This window comes from Microtus oregoni, unplaced genomic scaffold, assembly GCF_018167655.1.
Source record: "Microtus oregoni isolate MIOR12 unplaced genomic scaffold, Mior012 000017F_ref0000208, whole genome shotgun sequence".
NCBI lineage: Eukaryota > Metazoa > Chordata > Mammalia > Rodentia > Cricetidae > Microtus > Microtus oregoni.
This window is the reverse complement of record NW_024543076.1, coordinates 6,055,454-6,066,973: the sequence shown is the minus strand read 5'-3', so window position 1 is coordinate 6,066,973 and position 11,520 is coordinate 6,055,454. Positions and strand designations below refer to the sequence as shown.

Here is an 11,520-nt window from a genome sequence, read left to right as displayed (position 1 = left end):
TATGGGCACAATCTTTATTTCCCTTGCCTGGACCGATGTCCAAACGGCAAGAGAGACATACTGCAGATGGAGACAGAATTCCTCCTCAAGCAGTCTTTAATTCAGCGCTGACCCCACCACCCGCCCTTCTTCACAGCAGTGCACCCCACATTCCAGAGGAAGGGAGGCGGGACTTCAGTGGTCGCAAGCCTTGCTGGTATGTCACACAAGTGCTTCCGAGAGAAGGCACAGATATCAGGTTTAGAGTCCAGTTAGGTCCAGCCGGTCTTCAGGACCGGGTGTCCCGAGCCCTTCTTCGGGGTCTGGGACCACAGCTGGAACTAGGTATGGAGCCCAGGCCGGGGGGTGCTCCCGGAGGTTGGTAGCCACATTCACTGGGGTCCAAGGGGTCCCGACTGAGCAGCACCCACACTGCCGGCACATGGCGTCGAACTGTAAGCGGGTCTAGGCCCGTGTCTGGTGAGGTTGGGACCCAGCTGTCCTCAGTCTGCAGGAAGCGAAGCTTGGTGAGTTGGTGCAGGCCGGGAACCCGCCGTTTAACAATCTCCGCACAGCTGACGGCCTTTCCCGCAGCCCGGCCGGAGCCTGAGAACACCACGTGCCTTGTGCTTCCCCCCTCCAGCCGACCCAGCGCCAGTCCGAGCAGATTTCGGATTTTGCTTCCATCTCGGACTCGCATTTCCAGGGTGTCGGGAGGTAGCTGGGGTATCGGGGAGGATGCCGGCAGCTCGACAGAGCCAGCCCTCCGGTAATGTTCCATTCCGCTCCGGTGGTCTTGGGGAACTTCTCTTTGCTGTGCACTGGGAGAGAGGACCAAATGAGAGATAGGAATATGACCAGGTGCGTCCTCCATCACTCCGTTCAGGACATGGGATCTACCCCTCACCCTAGCTTCTCAAGGCTGGGGCCAAGAGTTACCCCTAGAGCCTTCTCTAAGTCCTTGCACGAGTCTCAGACACCGACAGACCCAAATCCCCCCCCCCCCCAACCCAAGCTATCTGGGATTGGGCCATGCTTCATCATCTCAAACTCTTCTGGGCTAAGTCCCGGACCCCTCATCCACAACTCTAAGAACAAGAGCCTCACTAGGCTTCTGAGGACTGGGACAAGGGTCCCTCGCTGTGCCTTCAGGGAACAGGAACAAGTCTCTTGGCACCAGGCTGTCTGGGGCACAGCCACAAACTCGCACAAAGGACTCCCGAAGGAAAGACCCGACCCCTCCGGGCTCTCGGCCGGGCCGAGCAGACCTCATCCCTAGATTACGAGGGTTGGAGGGCTGGAGCCAGGCCATCCGGGAACTCGAGAGTGGGCGCTCGCACGGAGGACTGCTCGGACCAATCGTGGGCGGTCCGGCGAGCTCCCCGGTCGTGGGTCGCTGTCCCAGGCAGCAGATATCCCTTTTCCCCACGTCTGAGTCCCCAGCCCCTGGAATTTGGCTCTTACCACTGTGGCCAGTCCACGCTCGAACCTCCCGGTGTAATCAAGATGGCGCGCGGACCGGGAGCGCGCGGGGCCTCGGGGCCGCGCACGCAGGGGGCGGGGCCTGAGGAGAACCCGGGAGGCCGTGCGGCTCAGCTGAGCTGGTACCCGCACCTCGCCAGCCTCCTGCGTTGCGCGCGGTGATGCCGGAGCACGCCAGCGCCTGCAGAGGTGATGCCCGGGAGAGGAACACCTATCGGAGGAGTCCTGCGCCTGAAGAACGCGGATTTGTGCCCTTAAATGATGGATGGCGCGCGTCACCGTTGACACACCATATCAGTGAAGGTGAAGCATTGGTGGATACAAACTAAGGAGAGACCCTTAGTTACGGAGTTCTGAACTCCTGGGACACTGGGCAACCCTGGCGATCTTCAGTAGGGACTAAGCCTTAGCTTGTGCACAACTCATTGCCCGCAGAAGATTGGCGTATAGGCTGGGAGGATCCGGTAGTGGTGACCCTGGGAAGGGCCTGCATCATAGCGCTTCGGCCCCGGGGGCCCACAGAGCCTAGTACAGTATCTAGAGTAAAATAGGCTCTCCGATATTTGTCCAGCGATATGCTGATTAATCACCGAAATGGCAAGAAGAATTGAGAAGAAATTAACTTTTAATTTGGTTAAAATTAAAATTTAGGAAATTTTGGGGAAGAGCCGGCAACTATTTGGTTGGAATAGTTGAGGATGATTGCTAGTTTCCGATTATTTTGGACACGCCGCATTTTGCCTGCTAGCAACACTCGGGTTGCGTGGTCTACAGGCAGTTGAAGAAGCCGAGGCGGTCCCTCGGACCACAAGAGGGCAGCATACACTTGGTGGAGCGCGGCTTTCCTATCCATAGTCCCTGCTCCACCTTCCCTCCCCCAGATTCTGAAATTTACTACATCCAAACCTTTGGGCTCCTCTTCTGGCTACTGATATTTGGTAGTCACAAAGCCATGCTGCCTTGCTCTAAACGTACCTGCTTTTTCCTCCATGACCATCCAGGGAGGTGGGCCCACCTGGTAAGCCTGCCACTTTCCCTGGTCTTTCCCCAAACCCTATACACAGATTAGGTGATCCTACCTGTGCCCTCGTTACCTGCCATGGGATCTGGTACTTAGAGGGCAGTTGGCAAATGTGAGATAAATAAATATACAATGCCCCACGGTATCAATCAGATGAGCGTTCTACATCTCTCAGCAAGCTAGACCAACCAATACAGTTCCCCAGCCCACCCTGATGGGGGTTGACAGCTCTCCCTGTCACCACTCCGTTCTCACAGCCACGCCCATCCTAGATGGCAAGCCAACACACTCCTTCAGGGGTCGGTTTATTGTCGGTGGAATAAATACACAGATGGGGCGCGCAAACCACAACGCTAAGGTAATCTGGTCTCTGAACGCTGGGCCCCAGTCAAGCACACACGGGACGTCTTTGCGTTGGATAAATACAAAGCTGCCTCTGCCTCATAAAGACAGGCTGGCTGTCACAGGACCCTGGAGCTGCCACCTTTCCTGGTCTGGCCTGGCCAGCCACTGTCACTCTTCTGCTGGCTTCACTTGCTTGGCAGCCTCGAGCTGGCAGAGCAGTTCATCCCACTGCACGAACTGCTTGGAGAGAAGCATTGTCTGCTCCTGAGTCAAGGTGATAACGGGGGTCTGAATGAGGAAGCAGAGAGACTGTGCATATGCCCAGAGGGGTGGGGGAAGGAGAGGACAGAATGGGAGGAGAGCTTAGGGGTAGCAGAAACAGGCTGGGAGAGAACACCCACTAGGCCCACAAGCACGAAAGATACAGTCTTGTTATACTCCTCCAGCAGAGCCTTGGACTCCTCGGTGATGTCCACACACTGGTCCTGTGGGCCAAAGGATGGCTCAGAAAGGAGTAGAACAAAGTCCCATCTCACACTGAACTGCCTGCCTCATCATTCCCTCCAAACCTAGAGAGGACGATGCTTAGAGAACCCAGAGGAAAAGGAGCAAACTGCAAACAGGTACTTTCGGTCCTAGGCCTTGTGCCCTAGACAGCAGCCCAAGGTTTCCACACATTAACATCCCCTCCTCTTCTGTCCCTATGTTTTTTTTTTTTTTTTTTTTTTTTTTTTGGTTTTTCGAGACAGGGTTTCTCTGTGGCTTTGGAGCCTGTCCTGGAACTAGCTCTGTAGACCAGGCTGGTCTCGAACTCACAGAGATCCGCCTGCCTCTGCCTCCCGAGTGCTGGGATTAAAGGCGTGCGCCACCACCGCCCGGCTTGTCCCTATGTTTTTTTAAGAATTTATTTGTTTTTATTTTATGTGTTTGGGTGTTTTGCCTGTATGTGTGTAGCATGTACAGGCTATACCCAAAAAGACCAGAAGAGGGCGTCAGATCCTCTGGGATTGGAGCTACACAGAGATTGGTTTTTAGGGGCCAGGTGGGTGTATAGAACTGAACCCAGACCCTTGGCAAGAGCAAGTAACCCTAAGGGCCAAGCCATCTCTCCAGCCTCTTTGTCCCTATTTCTAAAAAGTCTCTGAACTTGAGAGATATTTCACCCATAGTCAGAAACAAATTCCCAGGGATTATTTGGTTCCTCTCAACCTCATCCTCTACTGTGGAAGGCAAGAGACCTGGAGATGGCCCTAAGCCAGTCCTTCCCCTCTCCCACATTTCCTCCGCTGACCACACAAGGGTCTAGGAGCCTCCCCGGTGTCAGCAGACATGGTGACGCCGTCTCCACCTTCCCTTCCGGTCCCCTCTCGTTCCATACCTGCTGCTGGATGTGGATCTGGGCCAAGCGCTGCAGGCGGGCAGCATGCTCGGGAACGGCTGTAAAACACAACGCACGCTGCCCAGTGATGCCTGTGCCCTCCCCCGGGACTGCTCGATAGTCTATTAGGTCGTCGGCAGGATTAGAGTATTGAGTAGAGAAGCTAAACAAACGCCAGGCTTCATCGACCCCTGTAAGCTGGAGGTGATGGCGGGGCTCCCTGCCCACCCCAGCCTCACTCCAGGACCCACGGGGTGGGGGTAAGGGGAGAACAGGTACCCGGAAGGCAGATGCATAAAGCCCTCAGTATTGCTTCCTTAGGGCAGGGCCGCGTAGAGAGAGCTTTACCTGTTATAGGGCCTGCTCCTTTTGCTCTCAGCCCAGCAGGGCTAGAGCTTCCTGGCCTAAGGGATAAGGAACTTAGGTAGGCTGGGAATGATACCAGGTCCCTACACTGGCCCCTTGGGCTCTGACACCAAGAACCTTGGCCACCATGTTACGCCTGCAGCTTTAGGCTGTCAGATACTCGAGCGGGTAGCTGATCAGGACAGGGAAAGGGAGCTGAGAGAAATACCTCTAGAGACAGACAAGATGGATATCTGGATTCAATTAAAGCTGCTGCTTGCTTGTCAAAGCCCAGGCCCAGAACTCTCTTAGCAAAGCAAGCAGAAAACATTCACACAGCCGGCAGGAGCCCTGACAATAAGACCTGGGCTCTGCAGCACCCTGAAGGAGATGCTTAGGGGTAGAAAGCAGACGGAATCTCCGGAGTTGGGACTGCTGGAGCCTGTGCTGGTGTCCAAGGCCCAAACTGCCTGAGGCCCTGGACCTAGGCTCTTACTGGCGGATTTTAACCATAGTCAGGAGGCAGCTATACACAGGGTAGGGAAATGATAAGGAGCAGATTCCGCATTCACACAGGGAAGCCTCGGCCCCACCAACCACTTCCCCAAGCACGAGAATGGAGCTGCAGCCCCAGAGGGGTACCTTTGATAGACGCGCTGTCCAGCATAGGCATCAAGGCGTCCACTTGTTCCAGGAGTGCCACCTGGGAAAGGATGAACTGTTCCTCTGCGGGACACAGAAAAGACATCAGCGGTGAGGCGAGCATGGGCGTTGCTATAGCCCTGCCCCAGTGGGCGCAAGGCTGGGCCCCAAAGCTCTGAGCAGCAACTGTGCCCACTGGTCCCCTCCCCTGGGTGTTCATTCCTATCCCGCCCGGCCTTTCCTGGGTGCCCCTGCCTGACCCATCCTGAGCCTAAGAGCATCTCAGATTCTACAAATCCCCGCCCCCAAGTTTCAACCCAGATCCTTCTTCTCCAAGCTCCTACTGACCACTTAGTAAGGGCTCCAGGAAAGATCTGAAAGAGGAGACACGCAGCAGACCGTGTCGGGCAAGCTCTGCTCATGGGCCCTCAGAACTGAGATGGACTGGGGGAGGCCAGGGCAGAGAGAGGCAGGATCTGGGTTCTTCCGTAGAGCAGAAGGAGCTCGAGAGTGAGGCTGTCATGTACAAACGACTGGGGGAAAGCATACCCGGCCATCAGAGAAGAGAATTCACGGAGCTGGCCGGGAAGGCAGGGAGGCAGACTGAAAGGCTAAAGTGTGAGGATCTTATCCTAGCAAGGAGAAGCCGACACTGGGGCTCATAAGCAGGCCTGTGACATGATGGAAAAGCTTGTGAAGATGGGATAGCGTTCAGAAAGGAAAAGAAGGTGACGGAGGAAACTGCCATTGTCCACATGTCTGTGGATGCCCACTTCTCAAGGCAGGGCACAAGAAGCGGTGGGGAAGCGGGAAGACTCCTGGAACTGGGGGTCTGAGCCATGGTACTGGATCTAGGAGCCCTCTGACAGCCCCCTCAGCAGGAGCTGCCCCTCCTCCCTCCGGTCCTGAGTGTATATACAGCCATCATCTCTCAGGTTCCCAAAGCAGGGACAAGGACCCCTGCTTGTGCTCACGAGGACATAGACTTTCTGATTTCACCATCCATATCTCGTGCTCAGAATAAAGCCTGGGTCACAGTGTATGAGCAGTAAATGTTTTGTTTCCCTTTATATTGCTTTCTCTTCCTTATCGTTTTTTGAGACAGGATCATGCTACGCTGACTCGGGTAGCCTTGAACTCGTAATCCTCCTGCCTCAGTCTCCCAAGTATGAAGGAATCTAGTCACATGCCCACTGTGCCCAGCTAGGTGAATGAACGATACAGGTGCTCAGAAAACTCTCCCTGTAGAATGACCGACTGAAGTCCCAGAGACTTCTCCCAGGGAAGATGCTGCTCTTTCGGGGAGAGCCACCCTCTTCCATAATTTGCTAAAATAGCAAACAGAAGGAGAAAGAGGAAAGGAACCGGCTGTATGTTCTCTAGACCTTCTAGAAAATCAGCAGAGGGGTTGGAGAGGAGACTCAGCAGTTAAGAGCGCCTGCTCTTCCAGAGACCTGAGTTAGTTTCCAGCACCCATGTCAGGCAGCTCACAACTACTTGTAACTCCAGCTCTAGGGAGATATGAAGCCTTTGGCCTCCATGGGCACCGGCGCTCAAGTGCACACACCTATACTTAGACACACACCAATACATGATTAAAAAATAATAAATCTTGCCAGGCAGTAGTGTCATGCGTCTTTTATCCCAGCATTTGGAAGACAGAGACAGGTGGATCTTTGTGAGTTTGAGGCCAGCGTGGTCTACAGAGTGAGTTCCAGGACAGGCTCCAAAACCCTACCTCGAAACTGCCCCCCAAAAAAACAAAACAATACAAAAACTTAAAGAAGAAAGGAAGAAAAAAAATCAACCACCTACTAAGAAGTTGTTCCTTTGGCCACATATAGGTAACTCTATAAAGGTAATATTGTCGACATCAAGGAATAGGTATTGTTCAAAAACGAATGTCCTGTGTTATCATGGCAAAGCACGCCACAGTGTCATTCGGCATGTTGTTGGCATTGTTGCAGACAGTTAAGGGCAAAGTTCTTGCCAAGAGAATCAGTGTGTGACCTGCATACTAAACACTACCAGAGCCGAGACAGCTTCCTGCCAAGAGCGAAGGGAAATGATCAAAGGAGGGAGTCAGAGAACGGCACCTGGTCCAACCCGAGCAGCAGACTGCCCACAGGGAGGCACTCTTGAGGATATGAAGGGGGCCTGAGCACTAAGCCATTGCCTATGAACTTATGACTTCACGAACAGAAAGGAAGGATGCAGACCGTAAAGAACAAAAGATGAGATAGTCTCGCTTCTCCTGAGTGACAATACTCTCTTGCCCACTCCTCCCAGGAAGAGCCTCTGCCAGTGGGCAGTGAGGAAGATCATAAAGGAGAAAGTCCTTTATGACGGGCCTTTGAGAGGACACTGAAGTAGTACTGCAGGCCCAGAGGTGACACTACGCCCAGCATTGACTACAAACTCACAGGATCACCATAGGCCTTAGCCCAGAGCAAGGCCTGCGTTCAAGAAGGTAGTTGGAGGGCTGGAGAGATGGCTCAGTGGTTAAGAACACCGGCTACTCTTCCAGACGTCCTGAGTTCAATTCCCAGCAACCACATGGTGGCTCACAACCATCTGTAATGAGATCTGGCACCCTCCTCTGGCGTGTGTGTGGACATACATGGAGGTAGAATGTTGTATATAAAATAAATAAATAAATAAATAAATAAATAAATAAATAGAAGGTAGTTTGAGCCAGGTGGTAGTGGTGCACATGCCTTTAATCCCAACACTTGGGAGACAGAGGCAGGCGGATCTCTGTGAGTTGGGAGGCCAGCCTGGTCTACAAGAGCTAGTTCCAGGACAGGCTAAAGAAGGTAGCTGGCAGGCTATTTGTATGGTAGCATGGAAGAGGGATGCCATCACTGCAGGCTCCTCCACAGCTGATACCCTCAGGTGCCTGTTCACATGGAGTCTAGCATCACCTGTTAAGATGAACTGCACCTAATACCCCCAGGTCCCTGTGCACAGAGTCTAGCATCACCTGCTAAGATGAACTACATCTAATACCCTCAGGTGCCTGTGCACAGAGTCTAGCATCACCTGCTAAAATGAACTGCAACTTTGAAGCATCAGGCATGGCAATGCGATCGATGTATTCAGGATCCAGGTATTTGATCAGGTCTTCAACTAGCAAAGTTTCAGGAAAGAAAAAAAAAAAAAACAAAACAGAAACGGGACTTTAGTTTATAAAGGAAATTTAGAGACTGGCAAAATAGTTGAACAGGTATAGGTAATTTCTGCCAAGTCTGGTGATCTGAGTTTGATCCCTGGAACCTACATGGTGAAAGGAAAACTGACTCCCACAGGTTGTCCTCTAACCACACGCACACACACACACACCACATAAATGTTAAAAATATTTACGTTTGGGAAGGGCTAATCCTTGGGGAGATCCCTGAATTATGAGCTGGCCACACAGTGCCAGATGAGCACACCCACTGGGTCCCCTACTCCCCAAATCACCTAGCATCACCATCTGCGGGCTGACCTCATGCTTTGGGGCCAAAACCAAAAAAACTGCCACCGCTCTACCGCACCCCTCCCCCCAGATTCCCGCTGACCTAGTCTTCACCAGGGTACCCTTCTCCTCAGTGCCACAAGACAAGCTAGCATTTTGTCTAATTCCGAGTTACTGAAAAAATTACCAGCTACAATCATTTAAAATGTTGGTTGAACCAACAGTGCCTAGAGAAATGCCGCACCCTGTCCCCCTTCTCCACCGGGGAGAGCTCTGTGGAAGAGCTTACTTCCAGCTGCCAACCCTGGACACCGGGCATAGGCCTGGCATTCTCCCTAAGAAAGCACGCCCCAGCCTACCACATCAGCAGTCACGTGCCTTCCGTTCTCGAGGGGCTGTTCTAGTGACAGACGGGCTGAAGGGCAGGGAGGCAGAGCGACTGGACGCCTAACAGAAGTACTTACTCTTTTTGTAGAGAATCTTCACCCTCTCCCTCTTGCTGGCAATGTTCCCTAAAGCCACCTGCACCTTGACCAGACCGTCAGCCACCTGAAAGGAAGTGGAGGTTAATTCCAAAGTTAGACACTTGAATTAAGATTTACAAGAACCCGGATGTCGTGGGTCATGCTTTTATAATCCCAACACTCCGGAGGCAGAGGCAGGCAGATCTCTGTGAATTAGAGGCCAACCTCTGTAGAAATAAACAGGCTAGCTAAGGGATAAAACAATTATATTTTTTATTTATTATAAGAGGAAAAACTCACAGAACAGGAAACAAGAAATCCAAGTTCCGCTGTGTCCCATGGGAATCACTCAGAGAGCCCCTGGGGAGTGATTGCAGTTCTCCCTCAGTCCTGGAAGCCACGCCTTAACTTAGATCCACCTCTTAAAGATAATTGGCTAACAAGGTTTTCTCCTTCATTCCCCCCCCCCCCCCCGTTTGTCTAAACAAGAGCGATCCAAACCCAATACAAAACTATATTCAATAGGAACAGATATCAAATATAAAATTACAAACAACATAAGCAATATTAAGCAAGGAACATATGATAAATGTTTTAATAAACATTCTATCCCAAGTGGTCTAAATCTTGCATTGCAAATAAGCTTAGCTAAATCGTGAGCACAGAGATACACACTGGAGACATGACGGCGTGAGAGGGGCAACTGGACCTATGGAAGCAAAGGGGCCTGCGGAGGGCTCAAAAGTACAATATTCCAACAGTAAGTGGTCAGCTGGGGGGGAGGCTGAGGAGGTAGATGAGTTGTCAAGGTTTTTGTTTTTGCAGAAGGTGAGGAATACTAATACTAAAGGAACAAATACACGAGGACACACACAACACTGACAGTAGAAGCCAGAGACAAGAGGAAAAGGAAAATCAGGAGGGTCATAGATGCCAAAGGATAGAGTGCTTTGAAAAGCTGGTTCTCAAGTTGGAACACAATCTGCTGGTGATGTTTGCACAAAAAGCACATAGACCTTTGATGTACTTAGCTCCAAAGCATCCCTGACACTACCAGACGTTCTCCAATAAATGACTTCCCCATCATAAAAAGGGATTTAAGGGTACCTAAGCTTTTTGTCAAAATTCAGACACTATGTTCGCCCACATCTGAACACCCAGCACTCAGTTCCTAACCTCCCTTATCTGGGCCTACTCAGATCTCAGTTCTGAACCCTGGAGGCTTCTTCATCCATCTGTGCTCAGCCTGTATGGCTCTCGTCCCCGTGCAATTAACTTCTCAGGGTCCCAGAACCACACTCCATTACGGCCTTCAGCTCTTACTGAAACTCCCATTAATCAGTTTTTGAATTTGTCTAATCTCCTTCGAGCGCCTGTGAGAGCAAGGGTGGAGTTTTAGTAAAAGTTCTCACTGAGCCCATCTCAAACAGGCTTAAGTATCCGTCCCTCACCCCCGCTCATCCCAATCCCCTCGAGAACGGATCCCGAGGGTCCGATTCGTTCCAGGAGGTCCCGGATCTTTGTTATTTCAAAGGCTGGGCTGCGGACGACGGAACAGAAGTGGCTGCATCCGTCCCGAGGGCAGGACCACTGGCCCGCTCCTGTCCTGCCCCAGAAACGGATCATTGGACCGGACCGCTCACCTTCCTGGAGCCCCGGGTCCCGCCCGGCCCGTACACCCAGCGCTCCAGCTCCTCCACTCGGGACTGCAGCCGCTGCACATCGGTCAAAGCCGCCATCACTTCTGCAGCCGGGCCTCAGCGGCCCGAAACAGCCAGAGGGTGGGACGTCCGCCCAAAGAAGAAGTCTGGCCAATCCTAGAGCACCGTTGCTCCTTGAAGGAACTGACGTCACCGTTTAGGCTTTGGATGTCGGAAGTAACCAGACAGCTGTCAAAGCAATCTGGTTACCTAGGTAACGTTCTGGGTCTCGGCCTTATCCTGGTTTCCAGGGCCTAGTTGTCAAGACTTTTAGTGTTCTAATTCCAGGATACAGAGTCTTTTCCACCCCATTCCCTGAGGGTGCGCGTATAAATACACCCATTATTCCAGGACAGGTTCATACCCACCCGCAACAAAAAACGTGAGCAGAAGTGGCTGGATTTTTAGAGAACTCTACACATCCCTTGCCACACACTAATACTGGTCAGAAGGCAGCTTCCCGGGTGAGACACCATACATTTTTGGAATCTTTTAAGGCTCAAGTGAATTGCACCTAAGCCTCTCATCGTCAGGACATACACCAGTCCGATCTGAGTCGGTGTTCTGTGTGGTGTTACTAGGAGAGAAAGCAGGGGGATCGCTTCAAGTTTGACGCCAGCCTGTTCCACACAGTGGACTCAAGACCGGTCGGGAGACAACACAGCGAAAGTCTGTTTTATTTTTTAAAAAGTGCCCTTCTATTC

General features: G+C 52.2%; 2 protein-coding genes across 2 annotated transcripts; both read right to left on the bottom strand.

Annotated features, from left to right (window-relative positions):
- Positions 1 to 2,623, bottom strand: Rpp25l (ribonuclease P/MRP subunit p25 like). Its single transcript, XM_041667788.1, has 2 exons — positions 1,444 to 2,623; positions 1 to 800 (listed from the first exon to the last, which is right to left on the bottom strand). Exon 2 carries the CDS (start codon positions 758 to 760, stop codon positions 269 to 271), a length of 492 nt encoding a protein of 163 aa, XP_041523722.1. The 5' UTR covers positions 761 to 800; positions 1,444 to 2,623; the 3' UTR covers positions 1 to 268.
- Positions 2,624 to 2,770: 147 nt separating this feature from the next.
- On the bottom strand, positions 2,771 to 10,905 carry Dctn3 (dynactin subunit 3). The gene is made up of 7 exons (XM_041667787.1): positions 10,760 to 10,905; positions 9,117 to 9,201; positions 8,235 to 8,321; positions 5,193 to 5,276; positions 4,206 to 4,264; positions 3,253 to 3,312; positions 2,771 to 3,085 (listed from the first exon to the last, which is right to left on the bottom strand). The coding sequence occupies exons 1-7, from the start codon at positions 10,853 to 10,855 to the stop codon at positions 2,996 to 2,998; spliced, it is 561 nt and encodes a 186-aa protein (XP_041523721.1). The 5' UTR covers positions 10,856 to 10,905; the 3' UTR covers positions 2,771 to 2,995.
- Between the last annotated feature and the right edge of the window lie 615 nt (positions 10,906 to 11,520).